General features: G+C 40.7%; 1 protein-coding gene across 1 annotated transcript in view; it reads right to left on the bottom strand.

The window, feature by feature from the left end:
• IL1RAPL2 (interleukin 1 receptor accessory protein like 2) overlaps positions 1 to 20,636 on the bottom strand; it is a 399,383-nt gene that overhangs the window by 11,889 nt on the left and 366,858 nt on the right. Inside the window, exons 7-9 of the mRNA XM_075053719.1 lie at positions 15,738 to 15,867; positions 9,358 to 9,503; positions 3,578 to 3,721 (exon numbers count right to left, since the gene is read on the bottom strand). Coding sequence (XP_074909820.1) covers positions 3,578 to 3,721; positions 9,358 to 9,503; positions 15,738 to 15,867 — 420 coding nt within the window. The remainder of the gene's footprint in view (positions 1 to 3,577; positions 3,722 to 9,357; positions 9,504 to 15,737; positions 15,868 to 20,636) is intronic.

Below are 20,636 nucleotides of genomic sequence, written 5' to 3'. Positions count from 1 at the left end.
AGGCAAACATCCCTGCAAACATTTGAGAGCTCTGCAAAGGCAGCAAAGCAAACCCCAGAGCACGGACACGCCTGGTTATAAAGTAGCGTGGAAGCTGTGCAAGCGGTCCCTGAGCTTCCAGCTGTGTGGGTACAACTGCCCTCTCCTGTCACCTCTATTCACCATACAGGTAAGCAAGATGTGGACAGAACCAGTTGCCCCGGGCTCCTGTGCGTCCATACGCTTGTATCACATCTCTACGGTCTCAACTCCCTCTTCACAAGCTTCACGTACACAGGACATAGCAGAAGGACCTATTCATGCTTGCCCACTGCTTGCTCTGTGTGCTTTGGACGCAGCACTGCTTGGAGCCGTTTTTTAAATGGCTTCCCTTAATCCTCAGTATCATTTTCTCTAAAAACAATGCTACGCACAACTCAGGAAGTGAATGCGTCCAACATTGCTTACATAGGATATTTTTAGAAATAGGAATAAAGCAAATCTGTTGAGTTCCAAATCTTCTATTTTAAAGAAGTACATGTCTAAATGGAAAAGGACCCTGCAATTGCATCCATACAGCTGACTGCTCATGGGAGCTCTGTATGTCCCCACTATAGCCTACATGAGTAGAAAGAAACATCCCTGTAGATGCTTTGACTTCAGTAACATTCTGCCTCCATCCTTCATTCTGTAGGATCGGTGTATTGGGTTTGCGTGGCAAGGGTTTGGTAGCGGGGTGGCTGCAGGGGTGGCTTCTGTGAGAAACGCCAGAAGATCCCCCTCTGTCCGACAGAGCTGATGCCAGCCAGCTCCAAGACGGACCCACTGTTGGCCAAGCCCGAGCCCATCAGCAACGGTGGTAGTGCCTCTGGGCTAACATATTCAAGAAGGGGCGAAACCCCCCCAGCATTGGAACAGCAGTGGAGAGAGGACTGAGAAGATGTGAGAGAAACAACCCTGCAGACCCCCAGGTCAGTGAAGAAGGAGGGGAGGAGATGCTCCAGACGCCGGAGCAGAGATTCCCCTGCAGCCCGTGGGGAAGCCCATGGTGAGGCAGGCTGTCCCCCTGCAGCCCAGGGAGGTCCACGGGGGAGCAGATCTCCACCTGCAGCCAGGGGAGGACCCCACGCCGGAGCAGGTGGATGCCCGAAGGAGGCTGTGACCCTGTGGGAAGCCTGTGCTGGAGCAGGCTCCTGGCAGGACCTGTGGCCCCGTGGAGACAGGAGCACACGCTGGAGCAGGTTTTCTGGCAGGACTTGTGACCCCGTGGGGGACCCACGCTGGAGCAGTCTGTGCCTGAAGGACTGCAGCCCGTGGAAGGGACCCACGATGCTGTTCATGAAGAACTGCACAGCCCATGGGAAGGACTGACACTGGAGAAGTTCGTGGAGGACTGTCTCCCATGGGAGGGACCCCATGCTGGAGCAGGGGAAGAGTGAGGAGTCCTGCCCCTGAGGAGGAAGGAGCGTCAGAGGCAACGTGTGGTGAGCTGACCCCAACCCCCATTCCCCATCCCCCTGCACCACTGGGGGGGAGGAGGTAGAGAAATCAGGAGTGGAGTTGAGCCTGGGAAGAAGGGAGGGGTGGGGGGAAGGTGTTTTAAGATTCAGTTTTATTTCTCATTATCCTACTGTGATTTGATTGGTAATAAATTAAATTAATTTTCCCCAAGTAGAGTCTGTTTTGCCCATGATTGGTGAATGATCACTCCTTGTCCTTATGTCAACCACAAGCCTTTCATTATATTTTCTCTCCCCGGTCCAACTGAGGAGGGGAGTGATAGAGCAGCTTTGGTGGGCACCTGGCGTCTAGTCAGGGTCAACCCACCATGATCAGAATGAAACACAAAGCTGCAATAGTTCTAAAATCATGCACTGGAAAAATAAAAGGTTGTTTTCAGAATTAACATGCACACACCCCCCCCTATGTACTCATGGGGCTCCCTTTAAACAACTAGAAAATAATACTGTTTCATAAATTAAAAAGCGATTGAACCAAGGAAGTCACATGACTAAAAATGCAGCAGCTTCACACTGAAAACATAGGATAAATAAATCAAAGCAATCTGGAGGAAGATACCACTTTGGGTCACTTTTTGTTGATGTGAACCAGGGATGTTATGTTGGTATAATCCCAAAGTGTTAGAGGTAAATTACTTCCAAAACCACATAATCTCACCCTTCATTTTCTCGTAGGTATCAGTATAAATATCGTGCAGTATTGTATAGTATAAAAAAAGCATCATTTTAGGTTTTCCCACTCATGAAGATTGAGAAAGAGGAAGTTTCCTGATCTCTATTCCTACTATTTATCATTCCACATTCTAAAATCCCCTGGATGTCATACCACTCGTTCTCCAAAACTCCTATGGATTTCACTGTAGTGAAACATTTTCACTTCATATCTACCCAGTGTTAAACAGAAACATTTATTATTTTGATAACAGTAATGCTAACTGCAGAAAGTAACATGTCTGTGCAACTGCATATTGTTTTGGCACAATAGGGGAAATGTGTTCCCTGCTCTTTTCTCAAATAGATTATTTTTTCTAGCTATACCATTCCAGACTGCCTACATGACTCATAAGTGTTGCAGTGGGCTATGAAAAGTAGAATCACAGAATCATTTAGGTTGGGAAAGACCTTCAAGATCATCAAGTCCAACCATCATCCATGCCCACTAAAACATGTTCTGGAGTACCTTGTCTATGCACTTTTTGAATACCTGCAGGGATGGTGACTCAACCACTTCCCTGGGCAGCTGTACTTGAATACTGCACTTCAGATCTTTAGCAGATACTAGTTATATGCGTATTAATAACATATTAATTATGCTATAATAGAAGTCTTAAGAATATAATAATAGGATTTAAAGCACTTGGATTTAGTTTACCAGGGCTTATTCCAGCTTCATAGCAGCAGGAATGTTCTATATTCAGGAGAATTAAAGTTTCAATTTAAAAATACATGTTTAGCTTTAGGCACCAAACAGAATATATGCTAGTGAGGGGGAAGGCGGGGGAAGAACACTGAAAAACAGCCCAGTTTGTTCCTAAACATACTCTCCGGGCAAGCTGTACATTTCCACTAAGTTGTTTACAGTCTCCCAATTAACTGAGGTAACTAGTTAGCCTCAATAACAATCACCTCTCACTAGTTACTGCAGTTAGTTGGCAGCCTGAAGACAATTCAATGGGAATGTTTAATGAAAAATACCTGGCGAAAGGGCTGCCCACATACAGTATGGATCTCAGAAGTGATCCTGGGTATATGTGGTACTGGGACACATGAACGTGAAGAGTTCTCCTGAGGAATCAGCTAACAAATGACATTCAAGCCTCTGTAACAGACTCATGAACAATTCTTCTGACTCCCATTTGCTTATGGCACAGCCCAGTGACATTTCAGTGAAAAGACTCATTGATTTCAGGGGGCTTTGGGAGAAACTCTTAGGGCTTTACACTGTTGGGTGCTTAGTAGTTTGACCTTAAACTGGCAGCAGGTATCTTTTGGGGCCCATTTCAATCTAGAAGCTTCATCACTTTGGGTCTCTGAAATATTTCCATTGCATGTATTGAGTTTCATGAGCAACTGCTTACCATCAGCTGCTTCATCTCCTCCAAAGTTCTGTCTGTAGAACAGCATTAACTCTATGTTGTAGCACTTATAGATGGTCACGAGCAAAATAAGCAGAAGAAGGATGGCTCCCAGTCCTCCAGCAAGCTCTATTTTGTAGATCAAATCTAAAATTAGCAAGGAAAGACAAAAAGGTTATGATCTTTCTGAGCTTTATTTGCCCTAATCCACTGTACAATTCCACATAAAATTGTGCAGCTTCCAGTTACAACCACTGTAACATTAAGGATGCCTAATTTTTTTGTTCATTACCTATTACTTAAATTTACCCATTTACTCCATCTACTGCCCATCTGAAATCACCATCCAGAATGCATTTGAGGCTATAATCATAATTCTTCTACAAGGGAATTATGTAGTGATTTTACACAGAGGATTAATCAACTTTTAATGAGCTTGTGGAGTATGAAACTTCTGTCTTGGCAGAGTACATCAAATGCTGTATGCAGCATGTGAGAATAGATATACTAGACATATTGTACTCCATTTGGGAGGCTCTAGTCCCCCCAAATTATTAAACTTTGGTTTTATATTTGAGAAGCCAGTGGATGAGCTGATGTGAGCTGCCAAGCCAGGACTTCAGCTGAATCACTGGAGAATGAATTGAGCATCCAGAATGCCCAAGATAATGTGAGAAGCCAGGAGCACACATCAGGCTGCTAAGAGCCACTTTGTTTGAGTTGTGACGGCTACTAACAGAGTTCTCACATGTTTGTTTAGTACACATTATACTTTAATGGGAACTAGTGCTAGTTAAAATTTCCTACTGGGATGCTTTTGTTAGGAAACATCACAAGCAGTCTGCCTCAAAGAACTTCATAAATTCATCCAAACGCAATTATCCATCTTTTACAGCTGGGGAAACAGAGGCATAGAAAAGCGAAGCAACATGTTCAAGGTCATTCAGCAAACCAATGCCAGAATGGAATAAAAACCCTTGAATACCAGTCCAGTGCTCTACCTGATGTAAGACACTAACAGTATTGCTCTTTAGCCTGAAATGTCCTCTGAACACAATGTTGCTCATAACACCACTTGGCATTTTACTTAGCCATAAAAGACCAAAGATGACAATTTGACAATAGCTACCTCTAACAGCCTATATTAGTTTGGATAAGACATCATGAAGAAATTTGCTGCTGTAATAAATACAACGTGAAGATGTAAAAACTGTAATTGAGGCAAGGCAAAGTTTTTGTGATCTTTACACTTCTAAAACTTAGGTCAGAAAAAATTACTGGTATGTCATTTGTGTCATTTTCAAGATAAAAAGCAAACTAGCTGTATATCTTTTGGGGTTATTTTTGCCTTGCCATGCTTTGTATTTCAATAATTAACATCAGATGTCAAGCTACTCCCAGTTTACAGTATCTCTGATGTCTGTCTGGTAAGAAGTCATGGACTAATAGATGGAAGAAGTCTATTATAGCTATTTAATCTCTCTGAGAACACAGGGAATTCATGGGACTTTTATTACACTGCATGATAAAGTTAGCATATGCTCTGGGGATAAATCTGGTCAAATGGAGAACAGAGTTGGTTAAAATCACTTTTCAGGGAAAAAAACCTTTTTTTTGTTGTACTGAATCTTTTTTGCTAGGGAAGTGAGATGATGGCAAAGTTGCCAGCTTGGAAGGAGAGAAAATGCTGAGCCTTGATCACCTGCAGCCCACACAGGAGCACAGACTTGTGTTCACTTGCTGGGGGAATGGCAGGGTATCAAGCAAAACCACAAAATCCAGCTCAAAAAGCAGAATCAATCTGCTTTTGCATGTCCTGTATTTGTCTTGCTGCCCCACAAACTCTCCTAGAGTCCAGACATAAGGAGGCAGAAAGTCAAGGCTTTTGGGCTCCTTATTTCCATTCCAAGGTGGAGGCAATGGAGAAACCCCCAGAATGTTCAGTTTTCTTGCCTACTCCAGCTCTTAGTCTCTGCCTCTGATTAATGCCTTACTCCTCAACTGGTCCTCACTGCGGTCAGTAGGGAAGGCAGCACACCCAACATTAGGAAAGGAGATTAATCTGGGCTTTGTGCTATAATAGTGACTGAAAATTAGTAAATAATAATATTCTGATAGTTTCTAATGTAAAATAATGTAGAAGAACTTAGCCACGATGTATCACAGAGGATTATGGTCTTTAAAATACTGTAAGTCTCATAAACACCCAATAAATGAGAGACAAATGTATTCTAGAAGGTTCCTCATCATTTAGTACTGTATCAGTATCAAAAACCCCCCAAAAGTTACTTTCCTGCATGTCTTGAATAAAGGCAGCCTCCATGAAATAAATGGTGAGCAAACATCATTATAATATTTACTTTTATCTAAACTCACTGCTTATTTCCACTAAAGGCATGGCTTGATTTTATTCTGCAGGTCCTGACAAGTTATTCATGTTCCAGGATAGTTATATTATAGACTACGTCGATTTCAATCACTAAAATACTGGACTGTTTTCAAATTCATTTGAAGGGAATCCTGAACTATATCCACAACTAAGGGACAAGTGGGTGTATATTGTGTTTCCATGTAATCTAAGCATCAAACATGCTAGGAGAGTGTGGAGAAAAAAAGAAAAGCAAACCCAGGATTGTCCAGAACTTATTTTTTAACTACTTGAAAGCAAATAAAACATGTGGTCTTGAATTAAGTTAGTAAAGAAGAATGTGATAGCAGACAGTGGTATTCAGGTCTCAGTAGCATGCCTGATTTTGTCTTTGCATTGGTAGCTTTGGGTGTTTGAAACTGGATTTGGTTCTTTTTCAATAAAAAAAAAAACAACTAAATGATGAGGCATGCTCTGGGGCTATCAGTACACTGGTGCTGTACAGACAGCACTACCGTGTTCTCCAAAAGCATTTGTGAGGACCGTACCACTAATACAGCAAAAGACTTCAACATATTTTACCTTAAATATTTGAACAGTTCCTTTTTCTTCCTTAAAGCAAAGTATGTGCTTAAAAATAACCACCTGATGTAAAACCAAAACCTAACTCTAGAAACTCTTATACTACGGCTATAACTTGGATTTGGGGTTTACTCCTGGTTTTTTAACCAAGACTTCCTAGTTTACCAGGACTCATGACTTATGCTAGTTTGTGTACACCTGATGTGCTGCAATCACACCTTTGAACAGAGGGCAGACATAACCTACAGCACTGTGGCAACCGGGAGACAAAACGGAGCTACAAACACCTCTTGCCAAACAGGGATAACGCAGCCCTTAGCAAGTAAGACTTTGGAGGGAGGGAGATTTCTCTGGCCGAGAGACCTGTGCTTCCTCTTTGCCTTTTCCAAGTCCCTCAGCATCTGGAAAGCTGCAGCACATTGCAATAGGAATCCATGATCCCTTCTTTGACACGCACAAAGGTTGCTGGTCAACAGCTTTCTACCAGTCCTGCCCTAAGTCTTGTCACAGGTCAGTAAATACAGTAGTATTTCCTGGCTCATGAATAATTTACAGTCAAATCCAAGCTCGAGAAAGCTAGGATAGGAAGTAATTATATCAAGTTGCAGAAAGGAAAAGTTTGGTCAAGTATTTGTAAGAACTTAATAAATAACAAACAGGACAATGGGACAGGCAGTCAAAGGACACAGTGAAAATACTGTGGTTATTTTAAATGACACTGTAATAGCTTGAAAATCAACTATTGAGAATGCCTGAGGGGAATATAAGCTTTCTACAGCCACAGTGCAGAGAGAAATGAAATAGTAGCTGAGAAGTGATCCTTTCCACCTCCAAATTCTGTATTCAGCAGTGCTTCTTCCATAATTTCAGCAGAGCTCTGAAATATCTGCATTTTCTTGTTATAAATAAACCTAGCTTGTTATTCTAATATATGCAACACAGCTGAACATTTAACAGTGTCAACATAGATATACTTACTATCAATTGTATATTTATGAGGTTCAATGGATGGAAAGGTAGAATGCTTTTTGCACTAAAGTGGCTAATCCTTCATCATGATGACCAGATTCCTTAATTAAAGTTGTGACAACTTGTCAGTTTAGACATTGAATATATATCTGTGTGTGTTCCACACCACAGCTGCGGGCCCTTGTTTCTCAGAGTGGTTTGCACCTTCCGTATTCTGTTTTATCCTTATCACTTAGCATAAAATATAACCTACGTTATGCCCTTCTTTCTTGGAGGAGACAAAACTGTCACATATAGAAGAAACTATGCAAGTAGGACTTGATTCAACTGATTTTGACAGGACTGCATACTGTACTTTCACACATATAACCTGTGGGTCACATGGAAGAATAGCAAAAAAAAGAGGACATTGACCCAAAAGTTTCCTCTCCCTAGTTGCCCTCTTTTGTCCCAATACCACCCCTCCCTCACCTTTCATTTTATACAGATTATAGCCATGAAACACAGCACTTAGCATCCTGCATGCCTTTAGGTGAACCGATGACCATGAATGTTTTGCGGAACTGCGGTGCCCCATCTAGAGAGGCCTTGGCTGGTCTCCCTGTTCTTCCACCTGGCTCTTGGTTCATTTGTCCCATGGTGATGTCTACCCTAGGCTCAGAGGTCAATCTGCAGCATGCTCAGGTACTAATAGTATATTTAAACCTTCTCCATATGGTGACACTTTTGTGGGATTTTGCTGCAACTGTGATGATGGAGAGCATTGGCTTTTTTAACTGACACTAACACTGCAATCCACAATCTGCTGAGAAGCATGTCCTTGGCCTTAGAGGTCTGAAAGCACATGAAGGACTGGAACAGCTCTTGCAGGTGTGCCTCATGAAAACATTTCTTATTCTCCTCTTTTAGTAAATCAATTTACAGCCAAGAATAGTGGCAGAGGTCCGGACAATGTATTAACTCTTTAGTCAATCTCTGTGCTGATGGCTCTGTGGTTTCACATTAGGTCTTTATCTTGAGTGTGTAACCTTCCTTTGCTTCCCCAGCAGTTACTGTCTTACAGCTTTTGTACTCCCTAATACACTGTATCTTAGAGACATCACCATCAAATTTAAATGTCACCCTACTTAGGAATAGGAGAGGTGATCGAACAAACAATGTAAGAACTCTAATGAGATACTGTTACACTCCTTATGGTAATGACTTCTACACACAGCAGAACATAGTAGCACCTTTTCATTTGGAACATCAAACCCAAATGGTTTCCTTTCTGCTACACATAACTTGTCGGTAGTGGTATTCCCAATTCCAGGTACAGTACCAGGAAAAGCAACCGTGATAGGGTAATTCTCCCTTGATTTGTAGCTCCCATTGCAATGTTTTCACTCCCAATGCAGTTGGAAATTAAAATGCATGGCAACTGTTTAAAGCTTTCAATTTAAACAGCAAAGCCAGGAAGTGGAGAAATACGAGAACATCTGACCTCACTGCTGAGGTACTTATTCTAAGAAATGCACATTTTAACTTCATCACACAATTACCTCTGGTCTAGTCAGGCAACCCTGGGTCAAATTCATAGGTTGCTTAGACCAAAATACTTCCACTGATTATATTGGTGCTTTACGGGTGACTGTATTCCAGGGAAGTGCATCACCTGCAAGACTGATTCATTAGAGACTAAAGAACAGTTCATGATTTTTTTTCACAAATGGTAAACTGAAGCTGTAACACAAACATACTGAAGCTCCAAGTAGGCACACAGGAATCCAGCCTGGCTCAGAGAGGTCAGCAGGACCTTCGCTACTGGCTGACCTGTTGCTACAGAGGCAGGTGAGAGTACAGATAATTAAATAAAAAGAATTACCTTTCTTGCGCAGAAGAACACTGGCATGTTTCCGTCCGTTTCTGTTTTCCACATGACACGTATAGTTAGCCAGGTCTGCCTCCTCTACAGCATCAAAGATCAATGTCAATTCAACTTCTTTTTCTCCAAGATGTTCTCTGAGGAGTCTGAAAGGAAGGATACAGTCTTTGCTTAACTGAATTAATACGGGTGAAAGATTCCCAAAAGAACCATGATTTCTCAGCCCAAGATACACAGTGTGCCTGGCCTCCTTCACTCCTGGAGAAGGACTTAGAAGGAGACTTGAGTTGCCTGAAAGAGACTTCACAGAGGCATCTTTCATGACAAACAAAGCCTTTTTCTTCCTCCATGCCTGTAGCGAGGAGCTGAATCCAGTGCAGGAAGAGTGGCTATGAGTGCAATGGTTGCATGTGGCTTGTCTACCTCAGTTCCACCGGAATTAAATGCTAAAAAATGTTTCTTTTAAAAGAAGCAATAAATGCTCACTTTCCAGAGAAGTAAATATGCGCTACTAAGCCACTGCTGAGCAAATTATAAGGCAATATTTTAAAGGCTGGATATTGTGATACATTTTAATGTGGTCTGGAAAACCAATGAAAGGAGCTGTGCTACCCTGTGGAATTTTCCTCTACTTTTGGGGGCTAGATCCTGACTTTAAAAGAGAACAGTGTCAAGAAGAAGAGCTCTCCGCTCCTTTGAGAGGACAGAGCAAAATGCCCACAAAGGGAACAGAAAGTTCTAGCAGACTTTCAGGCCAGAGGTACAGTCCTTTCAAGTCATTGTTCTAATGTGAATATTAAAAAGAATGCAAAGTAAATGCAAGTGTTTTCTGACGCTGACATTAAGTCTAAAAATATAATGCCCTATTCTCTCAAAAGGCTTCTTATCAGTTGCTCAAGAAAAAGTTACTGGTCCTTTGAACAAGGAAATGTAACGTCAAGTAAAATCTACCAGATCCATTTGATCCTGTTAGCGTACCGCTGCATAACGTGTAAGGGCGTAAACATAAAATGCGTGATGCCCTTGCAGTTGCCTGTGAACTCACCATTGCACTTAGTACTTCAGTGAGTCTTTTCTCCAAAAAGACAGAGTACAGCACTAAGCAGTAAAGATATAAATAAGATCCACGTTCACCAGAAAATAAGTATTTTCTCCAGAGACTGAGGGAGGCAACCGGGCACAAAGTAATTGAGAGCACTGTTTGCACTGGATGGAAACTGCTTCTGGAAAGCTTAAAATTTTTCAGTAACAACAACAAATCCCAAAATTCTCTATTGCGAACCAAAGGTGTTTTGGGGTTTCCAATGCACACACACATTTTCTTGTGTACATAAGTTCATATAACAAGTATGGAACTCCAAATCTGAAAACAAATCAGAAGTGAAGTATGAGAGCATTCCACTAGACAATCAAAAATGCAAGCCTGACTGCTATAACCCACATATTTACAGTAAGATTTCATACAGCACATAGCCTTCAAAGGCTTGTGTGATATGAAGGAACTCAGAAGACGTACCAGAGCATCCACAACATTTCAGCCTCTTTCACTATGGCTATGCAACTTGCAAAAAGTGAGTGGAAAAACATTAGTTTAAGAACTTGCATTTGTGTTGCATTTGGAACTTGGATTGCACCTTTTTTACAAATTCACTCTCATTTATTGTGTATTTTTGAATTTTTTTTATTCTGGCCCTGAGTCCAAGTACAGACTCAAATCAATCTAAATCATTGGGTGTCACAGAAATCAATTCTCATTTACCTATTAATATACCGTATGTATATATATCAAAATACTTTAAACTCAGGAAAGTCTGTCTTCTCTGTTGGTAAACAATATGTTCCACAAATTTTGGTCTACAAATCATTTGCAAGGAACAAATAAAATCATTAACAGAGAAGATGTCTGGGACACTAATGTGGTGAGCTCTGTGAATGTTCAGATTGTCTCGTGTTTACTATAATCAGCATATTCTATGCAGAAAAAAATGAAGACAGATTACAATTAAGATAAAATAAACTAATATTCTGAATCTATTTAAAATAAAATAATTGACCCTTAACCTAAATTTAAATAATACATGATCAGCTAAAAAGGAGCTTTCATAAAAAAGAATATGCATTTGGACTGAGAATTTTTTTCCACTTATTTTCATGCTAATTGCAATCTTTAGGAAGAGAACACTTTAGAATGGGATATATCATGAAAATGCTGACAGATACTTAAGCATTATGCTGGTAGCAAAGTGTAGAAAGATCTTAGTGGTGCTAAACCTTTAATTCCTCCTTTTTTTTTTCTTTTTTTTTTTCTTTTAACTAGTACTCTACAGCTAATGATTCATTATTGCCACAGAAATACACAGTTGGTCACCTACTTTTTTTTAATATGTGTGCAGCCTTTAATTGATAGCGTTTTGTAGCTGGTTCATAGAACACTGAGCACAGTATTTTGGGGTTAGAAAAGGAATACAGTATCAACAAGTAAGACCTTAAAGCTGCAACAGTATTTGCTGCACACCCAGAAGATGAAGCTCTTTCCCTATCTCAGTCGGGGGAAACTTTGCCAGCAACACTGCCAAGACATGCCAGCTCCCACAAGTTAAGAAAATAATAGCTCTTTTTTCTGATTCGATGAACAAACTGTAAGAGTAATTACATCATTTAATACATAGATAAATCAATGGTGCTTGACAACTCACAACAAACAGGATGGAGGGAGAGAGAGAAGAGGTGGGTGAAGTAAAAAAAATACCCAGTGCTTTCTTTTTGTTCAAGCTTGCTTTCTTTTTGTTCAAGCTGAAGCATTTTATTTGATCTGAAACAAAACATTTTGTCTACTGATTATTTTTCAGTTAAGAAAATATGAATTAAAAACAAAAGTGTCATTTCAGGATACAAATGTTTTCTTTGAAAAATACCCAATGTTTCTGATTTTTCAAATCTCTTTTCATATTTTTCCAATGCATTTATGCACTAAGCTGAATCTGAAGTTAAAGTACTTTTCCTTTGAAACCATATTTTCCTAAAATTTTCAGGCTTTGTATGATCACAGATGTAAAGGCCATAAGAAAGCTTCACCGGGGTCTCTTTGCAAGACCAAGGCATTAATTCCAAACCTCTACTAACCTGCATGCGAGTTGGGACTTATCAAAAATGAAACTTTTATTCTTTATATAGTTGAGGAACTGGACTGTGAACAGGTATAGGAACTCCAGTCTGTAGATGAAAGGACCAATCTGTGTGTACATAAGCACCTTTCCAAAGAAAAGTAGCTCAACTAATAACATGGCACAGCGATCTTCCCTCTCACTTTCCTGTATCATGTTTCTCATTCCCTGCCCAGAAATTGTCTGCTTGAATAGCATAAGCTTTTCAGGAAAGGGCTGTCATTTCCATACTTCTCTGCAAAGTACCCAGCACATTAGCCAGGCAGTGATGGTAATTCTGCCCCCCTCCTTCAGCATCCCCTCCTGACAGAATGCAACATCCTCATCTTGTCTGAGAGTTTTGCAACCGTCAGTTGAGTTCTGTGGGTGAAAAGGCACAATGTTAAAATAATCAGCAGGAAGAAATAAGGCTGCCATTCAAAATGTCTCCATTCACTTCTTTTCATGCCTCTAGAATGAGTTAAACTATTTCCACTTAAAAATGGAGAACAGAGGAAAAAAAAGAACAAACATGCTCTACAAGTCGAGCATTGTGAGGCACCTGCAAACTGTTCTGCAGTGTTGCCTGAAGAAGAAAAACAAGCAACTCATAGGTGGCTGGAAGAGGAATATTTATGCCTGAAAATACTTCTTTGCCATGGCAGAGAGATGGTGTTGAAATTTGCTGTGGGCTTCTTTGATAATTAGGTACAACTGACAACTCTGCAGGCAGGCTTAAAGACTCTGATTCCTTCTTTAATAGCCCTGGTTCAATTTATGTGACATTTTTATTACCATCGTGAAAAATCCACCTGGCAAGCAAAGTCTCTTTCTCCTTTTCCCCCTATGCATATCTAACATTTGGGGATCTTAATTCAAGGGAAGGCAAGGAGGCACATTAGAGATGGGGTCATTGCCTCAGAGTCCTGCAAAGCTGCTTAGTTACTTTTTCTTATGATGCCCTGTAACAAGGTCTAATAAATAACAAGAAGCCCAGAGCTACACATGTATTACTCATGGTGAAGTCTGCTTACCAAAAAACCAGTTCCACAGGTTTGATTTTAGCTGAAATGCTCAAGTCATGTGCATCCTTATTTCATGCTTTCATAACAGCACACTAATGGACTAGCAACTATGCATGCTAGAGGATGCAAACTAGGGATGGATGTTTTGTACTCCCACACTGCATTGATCTGCAAACCTGAACTCTCATCATATACAACAAATCCAGCAACACAATGTATAGGTACAGTTCAGGGTAAGGACAGCACCAAAAATTCAGAGTGCTACTAAATTTGTGAACTAATTTAAGATAGGGGATGCAGAGTTAAAACGTTAGATATTTGCCAAAGGAACAACCCATAGAGTGTCTTGGTCTGGTTGTAACAATTCCCAATTACTTGTAGTTCCTCAACATTAACAGAAACGTGCTGATAATACCATATAGAAGCAAACTGATGGGAAAAGCATCTAACCAGCAAGTTCACCGTGGCTCATAAATTTTAAAACATACATGACATTTTTTGAAATACATCAATAAATACGACTGGGTGGAGGATGTGGGCTGGCTCAGGGCACTGACAGAACAGTTAGTGCTGCTTAGTTTCTGTGAAGCAGCATACCTGTAATGGGACACATAAACAAGAGCTGTTACTGTGAAAAAGTCATTTGCAAAAAGTTACTACTGCAGTTGCCATAGCTACTTCTAAATGAAAAAAAGGATGGACTGTGGCACTGCTGGTAATGATGCAGTAGGTTTTGGTAAATGCTATGTTTTTAAAGCTGGCTGCGATGCACAAGAGATTAGGTACGTGATAAGTAGCTTTGTTGAAGAGAAGATTCACTGAATTGTGACGGGTCCGTAAACTGAGTCAAAGCATTTTAACAGAGTGAGAAAAGGCAGTTGTCACAAAATTAATTTGAAACATGAATGTGTAATGAGATGGCACAATGAAGTACAAATACAGCTTTTTCAAACTCAATTTCACTAACAAATGCATATAAAGGAAAAGTTTTGAACTGTGCTAGAGCTGGAGAGCTCTTTAAATACAAACCTCAAATTGTCCTTCTGATGCAGAGGAGGAACATGACCAAAATCACTCTGTTCATATATATACACTGGAGAGGACACAATGTCGTTAAACGCTGATTACTTGCAACGGCAGAAGTTTCCAATAATTGTATTTTGTGGTCAGAAGCCCAAAAGAGGATTGTACACTTAAAGTCATTCTGGCAATATATGATAAATTTCATCTGTATGCAATTAAGGTGCAATGTTAGGTCAGTTATTTTAGTATATCTTAATAACTAGTGGCTAAATGGCTGAACTTCAAATTATTGATCAAGTAATAAAGCAAAGGAATCTCTCTCTCTGCCTGCCCTCCAAAATCACTTTTACAAGAAACAAACAACTCAGAAATGAGACCATAAAAATGTGCAGTGGAAGGTGCAAAGACCTTGGCTTTCTTTATAATCTACATTCATCGTGCCTATAGGAGCTGGGACCACCTTGTCCATAGTATAACCATAGCTTAGTCTTTGTTCAGAGCTATTAACCAGGTAATTATTAAACAAGAAAGACAAGAAGATGCTGTTAGATGGAAATTCCATGAAAGTTCCTGGGGATACACGTATTTGTTTTCATTACAGTTGGTACAGCAAATGATAACCAGCATCTGGAACAAGCCAAGCACAAGTTGGATATTGGACATCCTCACACAGTGACTTCCTTCTCTCCCTTAAGTGTTAAGCATGGAGGAACAAATGATGCTCTTTGAAAGCCCTGGTTAAGGCAGACTGAGAACTATATCACAGGCAGGCAACACATTCAGTAGAAGAGAAGAAGTATGGTGACTTTGACAGGAGACCATTCATCTTCAAGATTAACACTGGTGCTGAAATGAATGTCATCTTGCCAAGGACTGCCACAAGAGGCAGCTGCAGTGGACAGCATCATTTCCATGCAGGGCTAAAATCAATCCCCAGAACACTGAAGGGATGCTTCAGCTACCATCAGGGGAATTTGATAACAGATTTTCAGGCACATAGATAGTTACTATGTCTTTAGAGTTTATTCACTAGAAAGGAGAGGGAGCAACTCCCACTGTCCCGGTTGCAAGCCATTCATCACTCTTTAGACAGAAAACTATTTCCACTTCTAATTAAAAACCTGTTTAAAAGACCCAACAGGCCTTTGGGACATACCATGTTTTTAACAGTAAATATTCCAAAAAGTACCTGACTTCGCCTTCTCTAATGTGACCTTCTAATTCTTCTATGAATTTTTCCCCTTTCATCCAGTAGATCATGGGGCCTGATTCTCCACTGAATCCAAAGAAAGCTTTGCAGGCCACAGTCAGCGGGTTTCCTGAGAACAAAAAGAAAAGAAAGGGTTAGACACTTTGTCATGGCTGCTAGTGAGACAATGATTGTGAGAAATCTCAACACCTCAGATAAACCTCCCCATTTAAAATTGGAGGGGAAAAAAAAAGAAAAAGAAGGAATAACTATAAGCCATAGGAAAAAGGGTGACGTCGATCTGCATCTACAGGAAATAGCTGTGAAATGAAAGTCTGAGGTTACCCATCATTTCATTTTTCTCGGAAAGATACTACATGAACAATGAGAAGGTATGGAAATGGTGTCAACATAAAGTGATGTCAGATTGGTTGTTAAAAAGAAAGAGATGACTTCTTTGTCAGACTCCTGGCATCTCTACCAGGACTGGGGAGTGTGCCCTAAGAGGCAGTTAAATTACTAAACTTGCTTACTGCTGCCTATCTACCCGTAAAAAAGACACAGTAATAATTTCTTCCTCACTTAGATAGAAATCAAATGTTAATGAAGTCTTGGTAAGTTGTTCAGAGAGCTTTTAAAGATCCCAAAGTAATACATGATGCCAGCGAGCACCAACAATACTCATGTTACTGTCAACAGGCTTTTGGCAAAGGACCAAACTTCAAAGCATTATTCAAGCAATACAGTAAAGAACTATCCTTTTTCAGCTCTGCAAAAATACTTCCAAAAGAAAGAAAATAAAACTTGGAAACTAATCAGATTTCTCTTCTCTCCAAGAATTCAGCATTTAGATGGGTTTTTGTTTGGCTACAGCTTTAGCTGTACTAGCTAGTCCAGGACTGTGCTTACACTGCCAGGACAGATGGTCGTCTGCCTGCAGAAGACAAAAAAAAAAGAACAAAAAGTCCCCCTAAACAAGCCAGGAAATTCAGGAGAACCATGTCCCTTCCCTTAGTATGCAAATACAGCTGCTGCACCCACTTTTCTTTGCCTATTTTACCCAGCATAGGTGGTCCAGGTTACAAAGCAGCTGTAGAGTCACCAACTTACATGGGAGGACAGACCTCATTTAATGTCAATGGAGACTCCTGCTGAATCTTTCAGGACTTGGATCAAGCATGGAAAGTCCAAATAATGCATTTTATTATATTTGGAAGAAATGCTTTATTATACCAGCCGTTCTCAGTGCCAGCAGGAGACTCTCCTGACACTGAAATAGAACAGGCCTACACTTTTCAAAAAGGGCTAGTAATTTGGAGCACATCACCTGGTTGAGCATGGGCTAATGGTTTCACATGATTGACTTACTGTGCCTTAATCAGTTACCTCCTGTCTGCTCAGTGGTGATAACTCGCTGTGTGCATACTCAGAAAGTATCAGAGCTGTGTGTTAAAGCATCTGTGCCTAAACCCCCACAGAGCTGCCCTAAGTCAACTATTGCACTTGTCTATCCATTATTTCAGTGCCCAATTTAAGATATGTCAAAAGAGTCTGATTAGTCAGGAAGTGCAGCACTCCCAGCCACTGAAAATCAGCCGCCTTCAAATTGTTTCCAAGTCAAGATCCAAAATTACAAGTCCTTTTGAAACAGTAGGATACAGCAAGAAAATCTTTAAAGACTGCATTTCAGTCTCTGTTTCTCAAATAGCAAAAGACAAAAATGGAAAATGTTTATCCTGAAAATGTTTTACAGAATCTTTCATTATCTCCATATTCACTATGAACTCTGGTACCACAGCTGGCCACTGAACATGTGCTGATGCTGACAGATTATGTACAACCAGCTCAAACGGCCAAAATATAAGAAGGGGTGGATATTCACAGTTACCTGTACATCCCACAGCATTGACCACCATCATAAGAAAGTTCCAAACTTCATTAACTAATGAAGAGTCAGAAACACTTCTAGGCAGATGTTTAATTCCACTACAAGACAATAGCAGAGCAGTCTGTTTCCTTCTGCTCCTAACTGGTTCACCCAGTCCTGCGAGGAGCTGCATGCCCTCCATGGGTGGAGGGAAGAACTGGAGCCTCTGGCTATATCCATCTCACGTTTTCCTAACATGCTGAATGCCTGCGTGGTGTGAGGTCTTTTGTGCTGCTTGCCTCAGAGTCAGGATACGCATCTATTTAAATACCACTTAGTGATTCCTAGCATGTGGCTGCTCAGTCCATGTTTGATTTTAATGGAAAAAGACAATTGTAGCAATGTGAAAAAGAAAAGGGCTAGACACGGCCTATCAGCATTGACAGTATATGCCCTTTCCTTGGCACAGCATGCTGGGCATTAAGTGTTACAGGCAAAATATATTACAGGGTGTGCTTTTCCTCAAACCAGCAGATTTTTACTTAAAAAAAAAACCCTGAAGAAATGAAAATATTCCAAGGTGAGATTTCTAAGATTTCTATACATGCAGAGTAAATATCCTGAGGTAATATGTCTGGTCTGAAGAAATAAGAAGTTTCTATACAAATAGGAAAACCTAAAAAAAAGCTGTTGGTACACAGCTTCTGTAATAAACAAACCCAATAGAAAACATCAGTAGCCTTTCTGCAGCAGCCTGCACACTCTGAACATGCCCAGGCAGATCTATTTCCCAGCTTTGCCACCAGGGAAAACCAGCAGAATAAACTAATACCATCAACGGCAAACTTCAGAGTGAATTAGTATTTTCAGCTCAAAGTCTGGGACTGGCCACACCTGAAAAAACCCACAGTCCATCTCATCTGCTAACCCGTCACTGATCAGAGGGAGGTATAAGCAACTGTTTCCTGTGGAACAACTAATTTTTATCTCAGTAGCAGAATGAAGCACATCGGGGTTGAGCTGATCTGTCATGGGGTGGAAAGAGCTTGGGGCTTGATGACACCTCAAGGTCCCATCCAAACCCAAACTCTCACATACTGTTCTAATCCTCGAGCTGATTAAGGACACCTCGCTCTTCTGGGGCTCTCTGAAGCACCTACTGGTTTATAACTCTCATCACTCCTTCGTGACTCTGGAAGCAGGACAAAGTCAGAAAAGGTAACATTGGCTCTTCCTTGCAGAAATACTTACCTCCTCACATAAGCCTCCATAAGGAAAGGAAGGGAGGTTTCCCCTCTCCTGCTATGTTAAGACACAGCTGGCCACAACAGGTCACTGCGGGTTTTTAGGGAACTCCAACCAATTCCCCTCCAGAAAAGAACATGGCATGTCTCACTGCATTTCCCCCCAAGTACTGAGATCCTAAAACCGCAGCTGAATTCCCTGGTTCCTAAACGTATCCTTGAATATGGGGAGAAACAGGCACTAAGCATGGAAGGTGCCCTTTGCAGGTCCTGATTTTGGGACTGGCTTTGAGCCATGTGGTATCACACTGAGTCACAGTTCCAGGCAGAAGGAACTAACAGGCAGTTTGTAACTCCAACAACTCATCCTGTGCAAGGCCCAAACTTCTGCATACCATTACTGCTATTCTGCATAACACTAAGTAGTTCCACTACTGACTTCTTATTAAGAAAAATTCCCCTTGAATCATTTAATTAACATCAAAGTTCCTAGAATGAATGGTATCCTAAAAGTTTCCCATTTGTAAATGTTTTCTGTTTAAATCAGATAGACATTTCAGTTGCAATTGTAATGAATAATTTGCTAAGAAACAGAGAAAATGATTAGTGAGGTTTCTAATGAATCAACACTTAAGAGAATGTTTCAAGAAACAAGGGAAGAAAGTAGAAAAGCCTGCTTGTAGACATCACTGAGTCTACTGCTTTGCTAGGGTCACCTTGTTACAGTAAAGCCTCAGGTTCCAGCAGAAGTCTCTGCTTTAGTTTTTTTCCCTACTCTGTCAATCAGGCAGGCTTGTTGCAAACTCCTAGGTGATAAGACACAACTGCTGGCAATAGGAATGACTTTTATTGCTAAATCTTACTGTACATTTTCCACCTGACCATTTCCACAATAAATCTACGTGAACTCTACCACACATTTTAGCAATTTTTTTCTGAAAATGAGAATTCCACAGAAATGCAAATATTCAAGCAAAATAGCTGCCTGATGGCAGTAGGAGTACTGGCTGAGGATGGAAAAAGGGTCTTCAAAAGAATTTAGCCAGGCACGATTCTGAACGTGCTTACTGCAGGTCCAACATGCTTTGAAAGAGAATGACAAATCCTGCAGCACAGTCTCTCTTGAATGAGACATGCTCCAAGCATCAAGTAAATGAAGCTTAAAATACCTAGAAGTTGTTCAGTCTATTAAAAACTTAAATGCCAAGGCTAGATGACTGACCAGCATGGAAGACAAAAGCTGTTTACAGATCATAAGTTCTGGCTTATGCCAAGGCATTTTTTCAGGGATTTTTTTGAAAATGCGGATTGATTATTTGTTCTTTTTCACTCGTTTTGCACAAGTAGGTATACTTTGTGGCTTATTTGTGAGCATCCATTCAAGGGTGCAACACAGAGTTCATATTCTCTGATGCCCACATTCTGCTGGTGCTGCTGTTCCTGCAAATCAGGCTTTCACTCCTGGAGCAAATCATCCCAGAGTAACCCCATCAAACAGCCAAAGTCATCTGTGAATCCTTGGGTGGGTGCTTTTTTTTTTTTTTTTTTCTCCTATGGCTTGAAACATTAGTGGTTTTTCCAATTCTTTCACATTTTTGTGCCAGATACAACACCACTCTCAACAAGCCTGAACTAAACCAGATGATCCTTCCAAGCTAGTGGTAGAACTGACGGAAAGTGGCAAAGGAAGACCTCCTTTTGTACCAAGCAACATCAAAAGTCAATCCTGCAGACATTGCTAGCTGGATTTACATCTTCAGAACCACCTGAGTCTTAATATCATTGACT

The sequence above is a fragment of the Buteo buteo genome, chromosome 22 (genome assembly GCF_964188355.1).
Source record: "Buteo buteo chromosome 22, bButBut1.hap1.1, whole genome shotgun sequence".
NCBI classification, from domain to species: Eukaryota; Metazoa; Chordata; class Aves; order Accipitriformes; family Accipitridae; genus Buteo; species Buteo buteo.
Note: the sequence above shows the minus strand (reverse complement) of the source record. Positions and strands in the feature narration are given on the sequence as shown.